The sequence below is a fragment of the Nycticebus coucang genome, chromosome 1 (assembly GCF_027406575.1).
Source record: "Nycticebus coucang isolate mNycCou1 chromosome 1, mNycCou1.pri, whole genome shotgun sequence".
In the NCBI taxonomy this organism is placed as follows: Eukaryota; Metazoa; Chordata; class Mammalia; order Primates; family Lorisidae; genus Nycticebus; species Nycticebus coucang.
This window is the reverse complement of record NC_069780.1, coordinates 168603627-168619442: the sequence shown is the minus strand read 5'-3', so window position 1 is coordinate 168619442 and position 15816 is coordinate 168603627. Positions and strand designations below refer to the sequence as shown.

General features: G+C 39.5%; 1 protein-coding gene across 1 annotated transcript in view; it reads left to right on the top strand.

Annotated features, from left to right (window-relative positions):
- Positions 1-5269, top strand: part of TARS1 (threonyl-tRNA synthetase 1) — a 33087-nt gene extending 27818 nt beyond the window's left edge. Inside the window, exons 17-19 of the mRNA XM_053592517.1 lie at positions 1157-1229; positions 4179-4293; positions 4731-5269. Of these exons, the coding sequence (XP_053448492.1) occupies positions 1157-1229; positions 4179-4293; positions 4731-4879 (337 nt within the window). The 3' untranslated portion in view covers positions 4880-5269. The remainder of the gene's footprint in view (positions 1-1156; positions 1230-4178; positions 4294-4730) is intronic.
- Positions 5270-15816: the final 10547 nt, after the last annotated feature.

Below are 15816 nucleotides of genomic sequence, written 5' to 3'. Positions count from 1 at the left end.
TTGTTTGAATGTTATACATAGTTTCTAATTAGGAATTATTATTCAGTAAGAAGCATATTTATTGTTTTGATTGTTTTTTCAAGTAACATAACTTTGGGGGCTTACAAGGTTTTGCTGGTTTTGCCTATAAACGAGTGAGCTTTTAACTGACTTTGTGTAGGCTTACTGATTATAAGAAGTATTTTGGGGCAGCACCTGTGGCTCAGTGAGTAGGGCACCGGCTCCATATACCGAGGATGTCGGGTTCAAACCCCTCAGCCAAACTGCATCAACAAAAAAAAAAATAGCCGGGTGTTGTGGCTACTCCCAGCTACTTGAGAGACCGAGGCAAGAGAATCACCTAAGCCCAAGAGCTGGAGGTTGCTGTGAGCTGTGATGCCCTCCTACTGAGGGCAACAAAGTGAGACTCTATCTGTGGAAAAAAAAAAGAAAAAGTATTTTGACATCTTTTAGAAGACAAACATTAAAAAAAAAAAATACAAAACTGATCAATGTTTTGTGATTTGTTTCTATAAAGTTAAGTTTTTATGGGCAAGACATGAGCCAATATAACAAAATGACTTATTTTTTTAAGCAGTTTTGTCTGGGTCCACAATGCAGTTGAAAGCAGAGGAGTATGAAATAATCACTTATAGAGCCTGCCATATTAATTGTATTAATTTAAAACTTTTATAAAATGCTGTAAATTGGTTTAACCTCACACATTGCTGTCATTTCTGTTTTATTTGAAATTTCATATTGGTCAATGAAATAAGTTAATATCTTTTTGTACTTAAGTGGTGAAAACTTCTTCATTTTTACCAAGTACCATCACCAATAATCACCAATTTGCTAAATCCAATATTTAACTGTTTGTTTTAACACCTGTCGTGGCCAGTACATGGGGTTTTGTTATGCAATGTATTAAAGTATGAGACCAATCCCTGGCCTCCGTTTGCTTTGCTATCTGCTTAGCAAGACAAATCATACTTATAGATTTTCCTGAGGGTTAGTTTCCTTCCCTCAATTTTTATTGAATAATTTTGTTCAAATAGCTGAGTTTTAAAAGTAACCTTTCCCTGTTTTTAGAAAAAGATAATGAAAATAGACTAAGAAAGACATTTTGCTTGTTTAGTGTTTTCAGATCGACATTAAATATTTTTATTTTCTTCTAAAGGCCCTTCTGGCTGTCCCCTCGCCAGGTAATGGTAGTTCCAGTTGGACCAACATGTGATGAATATGCCCAGAAGGTAATCCCTTAGATATGACTTTTCTTTCAATTTAATATTGGTTGTTAAGCTTTTCAGATCTTACAAGCCCAGTATTCTTGGTAAATTAAGCTGCTTGTTATACTGAGAAATGTTACTATTTTCAATGTGTGATAAGCCTGAATAGATAATAACCTCTTTAATGCTTTTCTACATGGTTCCTGATCAGAAGAGATTTTCAGATTGTGTTGTCTATGTACTTGTATATTTTTTGTATATTTTAGAGTATAGTTCTTTAAAAAAACCAAATTAGTGAATTTTGATTATCTCAGTATGATATGTAAATTCAAAGGCAGAATGCAGTTCAAAGTCCTCTTTATCAAAGAGTAATTTTGTTTCATTTTTAATGCAAATTTATTTAGCTATTTGAAACTTTTTCAGGCTAATTGCATGACAGACCAATATTTTTCTGCTTGTACCAAAAAACTAACTTAATAACAAATGTACACTCATTTATTATAAGCGGCTGTCTGATAAAAAACTAGCTATTTATATTTCACCTTAAAGATTAGAACAGTCTGTTTTGCTCTACAGTAGTGATAATTCCATACTAAGGAATTTCAAGTGATTAAAAGTTGATCAGTGACCAATACTGTAACGTTAAAACCATTATGTTTTCAGTGCATCAAAATAAATTGCATTTAGGGTCATAACTCTCTTCAAGAAATAATTGGATATTAAACCAGCTAATAAGTAAACTAGTCCTATTATTACACACTGTAACTGTAGTTAAAAATAATGAGAATCAACATTGCATGGTTAATTGATTGCACTTATTTGCATTACGAAAGTTCACACAGTAGAAAAAGGTCTGTATTAGTTAACTGAGTTCTTAACTGGAGACAGTACTGAACTTTCCCTTCCCTGTGGGTTGGGGTGGCATATGGAATTATGTGGTGGTGAGGTTTTCTATTGGGGGGGATTATTTCGACTTAGTGGGGAGGAAAGACAAGACACTACAACTCATAATTGATGACTACAGAGCAGGGATATTACACCCTCCACCATTACTGGATCATTCCCCAGTTAAAGAGTTGCCCATCTCATATGCACACAGGGCTCATACTGAGAAACTAAGAAGTTTGGTATTTTATTCTTTAGAGTTGAAGGTATAGACTTATCCTGGTACTCTGTAAAACTCTGCAAGAACCCTTCTGCAATTTTTAAGCATTTAAAATTAATAACAGGTTAGGCTCGGTGCCTGTAGCTCAGCAGCTAGGGCGCTAGCCACATACACTGGAGCTGGCAGATTCTAATCCAGCCCAGGCCTGCCAATCAACAATGACAACTACAACAAAAAAACATAGCCGGGTGCTGTGGCAGGCACCTATAGTCCCAGCTACTTGGGAGGCTGAGGCAAGAGAATCGCTTAAGCCTAAGAGTTTGAGGTTGCTGTGAGCTGTGACGCCACAGCATTCTACCCAGGGTGACATAGTGAGACTGTCTCAAAAAAAAAAAAAATTAATAACAGGTTAATTGGTTAATGATCATTAAGGCATAAAAACCTATTACTGAAGGTAAGACTTGTATACAGTACAGCCAAAGGTAAAGGTAATTTACATTTTTTAAAAAAGATATTCCTTAAGGACAGAAACATTTGACATTCACAGATAGTCCTAAGTTTACATATAACTTGGATTAGAAAAGTTAGTGTGTTATAAAAAACATTTGAAATATTTTTCTATAGAATGTTGAAAGAAATAGTTGAGTACCTAGGTTAACCCAAGAAAGCTAGTTTTACTAGTGGTAAACTAGTTACTATTTTACCTCCAGCCTTGCCTAAGATGTTTTTGGGAAAAATCGTTCTGCATTCTGACCAAGACTTCCAGAAACTTATACCTTTCTCCTTAGTGCTCTGAGTGGAGCTGTGGTGGTGATTCTGTTTAGCAGAAACATTATAACTTACGTGTCTGCAAAAAGAGGACAGGCAATCACTGCCTGTGGCTCTGAGCTGGAACCCAAGGGTACTGCCTATTAAATCTTTATTATTATTCTATTTTAAATTTAAGGAACTAATTAAGTCCAGGAGACCCTGATAAACTTTCTGACCCTTGGAAGTTAACATTTATTCACTTGAAGATAAAGTCTTTGAAGTGATCACATGGTTTTTCATTTCTGCAATCCGGGGTTCATGTGAAATGATAGTGAAATTGAATGGTTCATTTAGATCTTTTTGTCACATTAATAGTAATTTGTTATCAAGTGGATGGAAAATTGAATCTAGTTTATTTAACCTAATTTTAAATGAATAAAATTTGATCTGGTGTATTACTTTTCTAATCTCAAAACTGATCTTTAAATTATTCTTATAGAATTCTGTTTAATTAGGTCATTTTTTGTATGCACGGTTACTATTAAAAGAATTTTATATGGCAATTTTTATTCCATTTCTTAGGAACAGAAAAGAAGCTGTTGGGATGATTTTAACCTATTGTTTGTACTATCAGCAATTTATTTTAAAACTATTGCACACATAAATGGCAGCAGTGGGTGGGTTCCCATTACCAACCTGCTACCTGTTTGTGGGATCAGAAATATTCTGTTAGACTGTAAATCCATCATCAGATGTTACATGAAAGCTGATAAACTATTTATTTTCTGGCAACATGATCAGACCTGAGATTTGCAAAAGTATTTATTTCCCTTTGTAATATATGTTGTAAGAGAGCTGATTAAATTTCGTTGATTATCTGAACTCTGATTTTACGGATTTTCTAAAACATGCATCTCTCAAGAGAAAAATAGGTTATTTTGATTTTTTAAAATATGGACCAGGCTACAAATTAATATCTTATGTTTTAATATATCTGTTAGCATTCCTTTCTTTAATGCTTGCATGATTACCCAAATACCATGTTGAGTAAAATTATTTAAGATCAAAATATAATTCCAACGTTAGATCTGGTGAATTCCGTATCTCCATTTAAATAGGTACGGCAGCAATTCCATGATGCTAAATTCATGGCAGACGTTGATCTGGATCCAGGCTGTACATTGAATAAGAAGATCCGAAATGCGCAGTTAGCGCAATATAACTTCATTCTAGGTGAGACTTACCAAGGGAAATTTGCCAGACTGTACAGAGATCTACTGAAATCTTGAGGCAATCTTAAGAATCTACTTAGTTCCTTCCTGGCCGGGCTCTTAAACTATTATGTAAAGCTTTTCAAAGATTTGTCTGAAAGTTTTCTCCCCTTCACCTAATATTTCTTTTTATAGTAAATTTGTATTACGTTGGCTGGATTAAGTGACTCAGTAAACACAGTAGTTTTAGATACTGGAAAATGGTATTGATCTATTGTTTTTAATGAATAGATTTTTTAAATCATTTGCCCACCTATATGTGGTCACCTGTAGACATTTTTAATGTATCAGAAGCTGCAGGTTGGCTTTTGGGCCCAGCATCATTTCTGTTGCGATATTCCATATCAATCCTTCCATATCTTTAGATTAAATCTAACAAGTCTTTGTCTTCTGTTTTAGTTGTTGGTGAAAAAGAGAAAAACAGTGGCACTGTTAATATCCGCACAAGAGATAATAAAGTCCATGGGGAACGCACCATCTCTGAAACCATCGAGCGGCTGCAACAGCTCAAGCAGTCCCGCAGCAAACAGGCAGAAGAAGAATTTTAACAAAGTACAGTTTCCACATTGGCTAAGTAGGAATGGATGAATGGTGTTGTCATAACATTAACTCTGTACTCTGGGAGACGTCAATTTATATTGAACTTGCAGTAGCTTGGCAGAGTCTGCACGGGTAACTACAGGATCAACCTTTTGATCTGGCTAGGTTATATATAGACAATGTGTATTCAAAGAAGATAGTTAAAAGAGACACATTAAAATGATTTTATTAAGTATCCAAGTACTGGAAATAAAAGATGAGGAATGCTTTGGTGTAATAAGAGAACTTTTTTGTAAATTTAATGCAGTTGAAAAATAACATGTTTCTAATTCCCCTAAGATAAAAATGACAAACCAGATTTGAATTATGGTGTAAAAATAAAAAATTTTATTCACACAAGATTTTGCTCTGTCCCTTGTTGTATATACGCACACCTAGAGCAAACTGTTGTGATTCAGTATTTACCTCAAAAGTCTTACTACACATACCATGCAGCTGGGGGAAGGGGAGGCCTTTCCACAGCATATGCTCTTCTCAAACAGGTGTGGCCCAGGTGCTGGCTTCTCAGTTACAGGGTGAAGTTTTTTTTTTTGTTTTTTTTTTTTTTTTTTTTGGATTGTCACTATTACTTCTCTTTCAATTAGCACCTTTTCAAACAAAAACTACCATGAATCTATAGTAGAATAGATTTGTACAAATTTTTAAGATAAAGGATGAGTCTAAAACAAATATCTACTTATAGCAGACAGTTCCAGGCCATAAAATCTCTTACTGTACAAATTCTCTATTCTCTGAATATTACAAGAAACTTTATTTTCAGAAATATGAAAACCTGAAGGAAATTGACCGGTACTTGGAAGCACGTCACCTTCCAAGACTTAGCCAGAATCAAGTGGAAATGTTGAACAGGCCAATATCAAGTTCTGAAATAGCATCAACCCTACAAAATCTCCCTAAAAAGAAAAGCCCGGGACCAGATGGCTTCACTTCAGAATTCTACCAAATCTTTAAAGAGGAACTAGTACACCTATATTACTCAACCTTTTCCAAAATGTAGAAAAAGAAGGAAGACTACCCAACACGTTCTATGAAGCAAACGTCACCCTGACCCCCAAACCAGGAAAAGACCCAACAAGAAAATTGTAGACCAATATCACTAATGAATATAGATGCAAAAATATTCAACAAGATCCTAACAGAATCCAGCAATACATCAAACAAATTATACATCATGACCAAGTCGGTTTTATCCCAGGGTCTCAAGGCTGGTTCAATATACGTAAATCTATAAGTATAATTCAGCACATAAACAAATTAAAAAACAAAGACCATATGATTCTCTCAATTGATGCAGAAAAAGCTTTTGATAATATCCAGCATCCCTTCATGATCAGAACACTTAAGAAAATTGGTATAGAAGGGACATTTCTCAAACTGATAGAGGCCATCTACGGCAAACCCACAGCCAATGTCGTATTGAATGGAGTTAAATTGAAATCATTTCTACTCAGATCAGGAACCAGACAAGGCTGCCCGTTGTCTCCACTGCTCTTTAACATTGTAATGGAAGTTTTAGGCATCACAATTAGGGAAGAAAAGGCTATCAAGGGTATCCATATAGGGTCAGAAGAGATCAAACTTTTGCTCTTTGCAGATGATATGATTGTATATCTGAAAAACACCAGGGATTCTACTACAAAACTCTTAGAAGTGATCAAGGAATACAGCAGCGTCTCAGGTTACAAAATCAACATTCATAAATCGGTAGCCTTTACAATACCAACAATAATCAAGCTGAAAAAACAGTTAAGGATTCTATTCCGTTCACAATAGTGCCAGAGAAGATGAAATATTTGGGTGTTTATCTAACAAAGGACGTGAAAGATCTTTATAAAGAGAACTATGAAACTCTAAGAAAAGAAATAGCTGAAAATGTTAACAAATGGAAAAACATACCATGCCCATGGCTGGGAAGAATCAACATTGTTAAAATGTCCATGCTACACAAAGCAATGTACAGTTTTAATGCAATCCCTATTAAAGCTCCACTGTCATACTTTAAAGATCTTGAAAAAATAATACTTCGTTTTATATGGAATTAGAAAAAACCTCGAATAGCCAAGACATTACTCAGAAATAAAAAAAAAGCAGGAGAAATCACGCTACCTGACCTCAGACTACACTATAAATCGATAGTGATCAAAACAGCATGGTATTGGCACAAAAACAGAGAAGTAGATGTCTGGAACAGAATAGAGAACCAAGAGATGAATCCAGCTACTTACCGTTATTTGATCTTTGACAAGCCAATTAAAAACATTCAGTGGGGAAAAGATTCCCTATTTACAAATGGTGCTAGGTGAACTGGCTGGAAACCACTAGAAGACTGAAACTGGACCCATACCTTTAACCATTAACTAGGATAGACTCTCACTGATTAAAGATTTAAACTTGAGACATGAAACTATAAAAATACTAGAAGAGAGTGCAGGGAAAACCCTTGAAGAAATAGGTCTGGGGGAGTATTTTATGAGGAGGATCCCCCGGGCAATTGAACCAGCTTCAAAAATACACTACTGGGACCTGATCAAACTGAAAAGCTTCTGCACAGCCAATAACACAGTAAGTAAAGTAAGCAAACAGCCCTCAGAATGGGAGAAGATATTTGCAGGTTATGTCTCCAACAAAGGTTTAATAACCAGAATCCACAGAAAACTCAAACGTATAAGCAAGAAAAGAACAAGTGATCCCATCTCAGACTGGGCAAGGGACTTGAAGAGAAACTTCTCTGAAGAAGACAGGTGCACAGCCTACAGGCATATGAAAAAATGCTCATCATCTTTAATCATCAGAGAAATGCAAATCAAAACTACTTTGAGATATCATCTAACTCCAGTAAGATTAGCCAATATCACAAAATCCCAAGACCAGAGATGTTGGCGTGGATGTGGAGAAAAGGGAACACTTCTACACTGCTGGTGAGAATGCAAATTAATACATTCCTTTTGGAAAGATGTTTGGAGAACACTTAGAGATCTAAAAATAGATCTGCCATTCAATCCTATAATTTCTCTACTAGGCATATACCCAGAAGACCAAAAATCACATCATAACAAAGATATTTGTACCAGAATGTTTATGGCAGCCCAATTCATAATTACTAAGTCATGGAAGAAGCCCAAGTGCCCATCAATCCACGAATGGATTAATAAATTGTGGTATATGTACACCATGGAATATTATGCAGCCTTAAAGAAAGATGGAGACTTTACCTCTTTCATGTTTACATGGATAGAGCTGGAACATATTCTTCTTAGTAAAGTATCTCAAGAATGGAAGAAAAAGTATCCAATGTACTCAGCCCTACTATGAAACTAATTTATGGCTTTCACATGAAAGCTATAACCCAGTTATAACCTAAGAATAGGGGGAAGGGGGGGGAGGATGGGAGGAGGGAGGGTGATTGGTGGGATTACACCTGAGGTGCATCCTACAAGGGTACATGTGAATCTTAGTAAATGTAGAATATAAATGTCTTAACACAATAACTAAGAAAATGCCAAGAAGGCTATGTTAACCAGTGTGATGAAAATGTGTCAAACAGTCTATAAAACCAGTGTATGGTGCCCCATGATTGCATTAATGTACACAGGTGTGATTTAACAATAAAAAAAAGAAGAAAAGCACAGACTTACTCTCGGTCTGGGCTGGGTGGGAGATAATGCAATTAATAAGCTGAGTAGGCTTTATGTCTGCTCAGTTTGAATAGGAGACTCTCACTTTCCACTCTGACTCCCCTTATTCTCTTCTCCCTTAACAATACCAAAATATCGGGCGGCGCCTATGGCTCAGTGAGCAGGGCTCCGGCCCCATATACCGAGGGTGGCGGGTTCAAACCCAGCCCCGGCCAAACTGCAACAAAAAGCCGGGCGTTGTGGTGGGCACCTGTAGTCCCAGCTACTAGGGAGGCTGAGGCAGGAGAATCGCCTAAGCCCAGGAGTTGGAGGTTTCTGTGAGCTGTGTGACGCCATGGCACTCTACCGAGGGCAATAAAGTGAAACTCTGTCTCTACAAAAAAAAAAAAATATATCTATGAGTGAAACAGTGATAAAAGGCTTATAAGGATACCAATCTCTTGTCCTTTAAACCCTCACCTGACTTACACTTGCCAAGACAACCACTTTTGGACATGGTTTGTGTACATCTCTCTCTCCTTATTTTTAAGTACTATTGCTATCTCTTGATTGATAACTTTTTGTGTTTTTATTTTTTTAGAGATAGGCTCCTATCTTCTGTCATCCAGGCTGGAATGCAGTGGCATAATCATATCTCACTATAGCCTTGAACTCCTGGGCTTATGTGATCCTCCCACCTCTATCTCCCAAGTAGCTAGTACTACAGGCAAGCACCACCACGCATATATATATATATTTTTTTTTCTGAGAGATGGGGCCTCACTATGTTTCCCAGGCTGGTCTTGAACTTTTAGCTTTAAACAATCCTGCCTTGGTCTCCCAAAGTGCTGGGATTACAGGTTATAAGCCACTGCAACCAGCTGATTCATCGCTTTTAATTAATTAATTTTGAAACAGAGTATGGGTCTCTCACCCAGGCTATAGTGCAGTGGCGTGATCACAGCTCATTGTAGACCTGAGTCCCTGGGCTTAAGCAATCCTTCTCTGGCCTCCCAAAATTCTGGGATTATAGGCATGAGCCATCATGTCTTGTTCAGTTCATCACTTTTAGAACTCCTCTATTGACTTCCTAGTTCAGAAAATGAGAGATTTATTTCACACCCCTACATTTCTTCCCTCTATCCTTCTAATGTCACATTTCAACGTTGTGTTAAAAAAAAACAAAACATTGTGTTAAATTGCTATTAGGTCTCCTTGTTATGTCCATAAATATTATAGTCTCTAATAATCCAAATAGTATCCACTGTAACCTGCTCCAGGAACAAATTTCAGTGATGCCTATATGGTTTTTATAATCCTCTCCCTTAACAACTACTTGACATTATAAGTTGTTTCCCAGAAATGATGGATTTTCCACAAGACAAAGGAGTTGAGATTCTGAAAGGCTGAACAGACCTCCAGATATGACTCACCAACTCTCTCAACCTGCTCCTAGGCACGGGGTACCTCCTTAAACTCATGCTCCTGGGGAGAGGGATTTGAGGCAGCCTCTCCCGTTCTCCACAGGGGACAGATCTTTCGTTCATCTTAAAAGTCCTTTCTTCCTTGGCAATCACCCTTGTCTCAATAACTGGACCTTTGTGTGACAAGGAACTGAACCTGGGCTTAACCCCATTTCTATTTCAGGAACACTATGATTACATTTTCTGTAGTACAACTTTGTGTGTGTGTTACGTCTTGAGAGGTTATGACATAGAAGCAGGATGAGAGTTTGCAAGGAAGGAAAGGATGCAGTCCAGGGATAAGGAAAGACTTTAATAGAGGGAAAAAGCAGAATGGAGACTGACCAGGCGTCAGCTTAGCTTCCACACCTCACAGTTGCAAAAGGCTTTCATCAGCCTTATCAGTATAGCTGGAGTAGGGAAGTGACCAGAGTGGCAAGACGCCAGGGGCTCTTCCCTAGTATGGGTCAAGATCATGAATGTATCCCCAGTACCAGCCAGATATGGGTGGGGTGTTTCCAGGGAACTCTTGCCAAGGAATCTGGAAGGGGTTGCCTTTTTTCTAAAATGGCTGCATTCTTGTCAGGGTTATGAGAATTCCTTTTCCATACAGGTATTATCAACTTCTCCTCTAATTGCCTTCTACCTGCCAATCTAGAAATACCAACATGTTTTCTGTTCTACTGTACTCTGTCCCTGGCTGTTCTGACTTCAGCTCTTACCACGCCATTCAAATTTGCATTTGACAACTCTCTCTGCCCTTGTGTTGCTGCCAAGGCCACTTCTGAAAGCTGGCATCTCCATCATGATCCACCTGCCTTTCTTTCCTGGCTAGAGCCTCATGGGCCTCCTTACCAGGGAAAATCGTGTTCCTTGTGCTCTGGTTTCAAGGGAATTTGGTAGAGGGCTTCATTAGGACTAGAATGCATAAAAGGAAAATTCCCCAAATACAGAAACAGAGCTCAAAAAGTGCTGAGCGGCCAAAACCCATGAGAAATGTCCGTGTCCAGTGGGAAACTGATATTAATGCACAGCTTGATGCATTTAATTTGCATGTGTGTGCCCACGTATCTTGGGACCAGAGAAAAACACCCTGTTAATTTGTCATTAAGGTTCTTCTTGTAATAAATAATTACTTTCCAAAGAATCCAATTCTTGGAAGTAAAAATTGTTACAGTGTCACGGTTGGGGAAATAGGTGTGTTATGGCAAATCAGTCATTGAGTATTCAGTGTTCAGCTAAGTGGAAAGGTTAGTTAAATAAGGTATCTTAAAGAGATTTTGGAGGAAGAGGGTGATTAGGGATAAAAAGTTAAAGTGACTACAGGGAGGGGAGAGAATTTTGGCCTGGACAAGAAAGTGGGAAAGGGCCTTAAAATAAAACAAGGAATTTGGGGTGGGTGTGACCTAGTTAATTATGTGCTGTTCCTGTAAAATATGACTTCTAGCCTGGGGCACATGACCTCTAGCCTGTGAATGATCCCCCCTATAACACAGAGGAAAGAATTCCCCTCACGTAATAATGCACACCACAATATCACAAACATCACAAGACTAATGGACACTGCCATACCATCACTAGTGAAATAACAGTTATTAATTTTTTTTTTGAGACATAGTCTCACTCTGTTGCCCCAGGCTAGAGCACTGTGGTGTCATAGCCCACAGCAACTTCAAACTCCCAGGCTCAAGTGATTCTCTTGCCCTAAGCCTCCCCAGTAGCTGAGACCACAGGTGCCCGCCATGAGACCTGGCTAGTTTTCTAGTAGAGACAGAGACGAGAAGTCTTGCTCTTGCTCCAGCTGGTCATAAACTCTTGAGGTCAAGCAATCTACCTGCCTATGCCTCCCAGAGTGCCAGGATTATAGGCCTAAGCCACCTCCCCTGACTGGGTTAATATTGATACAAAGTAAAGAAAATTGGATTTATGTGACAACTGAGGTAGTCCATAACCAATGAAAACAAGATCGCATGCCTGAAGGCTTAAGGGGAACCAAAGAGAATTCTTTAAGATAAATGTAGGAAGAATTGGGGCCAAAGTACTCACATTGGTATATTGCCTTTGTGTGGCGTCTCCTTTCACTCTTGAGGGGGACCCTTTTCTGCTGTCCTAGAAAAGTCTATGCATTACTCTGCCTCTTCACTTTAAATAAACTTTGTTTCCATCCTGCTATATTGGAGTTCCACCTGCCTCATTTTTCCATTACCCTGGTTTCTTACCTTTCCCTTTGACTCAACCAAACTTGCTAGTTCTGCTGGGGGAACCGAATCAGGTTCACTGAACAGCTTAGAGGCCAATTCTCGCCTCTAACAGGAGGGAAGAGCGATTGGGAGGAGCTCGGTCAGTCTCTACGTGTTTGTTTTTCAAAAGTTTGCCCTTCTAACACCATTTCTAAATCCTCTGGTCTCCTCATTAAAATCCTGGGTTGATCCTGGTCTAACAAATTGATGAGGACGTGATCTAGAATATATATATTTTAACAAGCTTCTTAAGTGATTTCTTCCACTCACTGAAGCTAGAGAACTATGGTTTTGTGTGGGACATGAAAATACCTTGAGGGAATATTAATTAAAAAATTAAAAATTAACTGACATATATATTATTTATTCCGTCTCTTGATTTGGAGTAATGTCCACTATATACATGCTACTCTACATATTCTGAAGTGAAAATGTTTTGCTTTTTTTAGTGCATTTGAATTCCATACACCCAACGTTTCCCAGTAGTCATTAGTGTTCATTTCCCTAAGCTGATGGTTACAATCAGGGCACAGCTTCTTTCCCAAGCCACTAAATCATTGTCTTTGATAGTAGAACAGGATATAAGGCTTATTTTCCCTCCTGCTGGGCCATAGCCACTAATTGGCATTCATTTCTTGAAATGTAAAATTCAGTCTCTTTCAAGAAAAATACAACGCCAACTTTTCCCACTAGGTAACTTTTGACACCAGTGTACACTTTAATGTGTACTGTAAAAACCTAGGTGTGTGGAGTCTGCAAGGCCTCTGATTCAGTTGGCCAGGAATGGTGACCGGGTATCTGCCCTCGGGGCACTTGCCCCAGTTGATGCTGGTGCAAGGACCACCTTCAAACTGCTGAGACAGTCCCAGTTCTTCAAGTTGTGGTTATTCTTTTACCATCATGATGAGGATAATTTAATTGTGTAAGAAAGATTGTAACAAATTAGTCTCTGGCTCATGAAGAATGCAAGCAAGATGGAATAATCAAAGCGTTGCATGCAGATGGCCAGAAATTCCAGGGCTGTGCAGCAGTGCAGTCTGAGCCCATGGAGGTGCTGTGGTGGCCTGTGGAGAAAGGACAATGTCCTTGTCCTCTTTCCCACTGCTGAGCCACTCACCAGTGTTCTTAACCTGTGGACTGGACTTGCCGGGAGCAGTGAAATAGAAGCAACTTTTACAGGGGGCTTTAGAGTTCCTACTGATGCTAGTACCTGACAAAAACCCTGTGAGGAAGGCATTATAATTACCAGCCTTGTCTTAAAAAGTTGAAGGTCAAAGAGGTTGGCTTGTCCAAGATCACAGAGGGAAGAAGCTGTGTATTCATCACATCATGGTCATCACCCTCACTCCCTGGGAACTTCTGCCCAACAGGCTAGGCAGCCCTCAGGATGCCCTCTTTTAAGGACAGAGGCTGCTCTGCTTCTAACACTTCAAGTCTTCCCAAGAGGGCAGGCAAACCACTTTATAAGCTGTGCGGCCCAGGGGCCCACATTCTAGTGAGGATCCATCCTGAGGCTGACAGAATCTCTGAGACTCTGTGAAGACAGAAGACTCGGCTCCTCATGGATACCTTGGAAGAGGGTTGGCTCCGACACTAAGTAAACATCGGGCTGCTAAGTAAACATCGGGCTGCTTCTCTGGAAGCACCCCAGCAATATGTTCATGTACTAATACCTCTTTATTTTACTATACATAGTAAAATAAAATGTTTTGTCTTTTCCTAACTACTAGATGACCAGGAATAGTACCTCATTTTATACTAGTGATTCTAGATATTTTTTCCAAAGAGGTTACTGCAAACCACCTCAATCCCAGGTCCTATAGTCTAGATTTGTTCCTGGTAAGTCCTGAAGACCTCACAGCATTAGAAGCAGAAATCCAAACCGCTTTTCAGGTTTCCAACCTCCTTGCCAGTCAGGGATCTGGTCACTCTCCTGGTTCTCTGACTTCGATCTAATGGAGCAGATTACAGAGCCAGGGAAGTCACTGCAATACCCAGGGAAGGGGCCATTTTAATTGAGTTAGGAATTGCCCATTCAGAGGCTTCTTTGCTGGGGAAACTGAATGTCACCCAGAATAAATTAATAGTAATAATAGCAGGTGCTCAGTAAATATCAGCTGCTATCATTATCTACCAGCCTCGCAAAAACAACAGTAATGCTGTGAGGTGGGTACATGATCATTTTAGAAGTGTGGTATCTGAGACACACAGAGCTAAGCCCACAGAGCAAGGGACAGAGCTGAATTCCAAACCAGGTAGCCTGAGTTCAGCATGTAAGTCTTGACTGGAATGCTAGAACCTCCCTGCCTCTGTTCCTATTACCTCACTTCCTGCCCCATCTCCACACACACATTCTCACTATTAGACAAGCTGACCAGGTCTCAGTAACCTGAGCACTAAGCGTCTAAAACTTCTAGACTAGGAGCTGCAAAGGTCATTGACGGAACACTCTGCCAGTCCCTGAGAAAGGCGGCAGAACCACCGACCGACTGACTAGCTGAGGAAGAACATGGCGTTACCCAAACAGACAACCAAAGTGTCTACTGATGCCCATGGCTTGGTGGAAGTCAGCACGCTCAAAACTTTCCAGATCCTTCTGGGCTGGAATGTTTGTCTGAAAGCTGCCAAGGGTCACAACATTATCAGCAAACAAAAATGGACGAGTATTCTGTTGTCTGAAAGCCATAACAAGTCACCTGGTGAGGATGGAGGAAGCCTTGCCTGGTGCTTAGGGAGCCTGAAGCAGTAGCTCTGAGCGCAAGCTGCTGGTATCAACCAATCAGGCCAGCAGAGCCTCTCCTCAGAGGGTGGGAAGTGTGGCACTGGACGACAGCTGACTGCCTCATAACCAGGTACCCACTGGCGCACAAAGGCAGCACTGGGAATGGATGCAATAGGCCGACCAGTCAGCACTGGAAGAACAGCCTTCCTCCCTTCTCCCCTCAATGGTGTGTCATAGGGCCTGGAATCTCTCCAGGAAGCATTTTTTCTCTTAGATCATTTCAGTCACTAATCATTGCCTGTGAGATGTTGACCTTGCAAATACCACTTTTCTTTGCAGAAATAGGGATATAGGAGGGCACCTGGTTCATAAAAAGTGGGGACCCACCAAAACTCTCCAGCACCAGCTTATCTGTGGCGGGGTGGGCCTTGCTTGTGCAGCAGCTGCTAGGGTTCGGGGTACAGGTGGTGGCTTACGACACAGAGCAGAAGTGATGAATAGGGGTAGGAAAAGAAGCGTAGCTAAGCTCCCTCTGGAACCTCCAGCTAGGAGAGAATTAATTCTAGGTATGCTCTGGGATGATTTAGAAAGATCATACAAACCCACACATCAACATTTGGGTGAAGTTTTCCCCCCTCCCTCCCTCCCTTTCCTTCTGCAGACAGAATAATGAATGATTCCCCAAAGATATTTGTTTCCTAATCCCTGGGATTCATGCATATATTACCTGGTAGACAAAAGGGAATTTGCAGATGTAATTAAGTTTTAAAACAACTTGAAGTGAGGCATTATTTGGATTACCACATTAGATAGAGTGATGTGATGGGAGAAGGACTAGACTCCTTT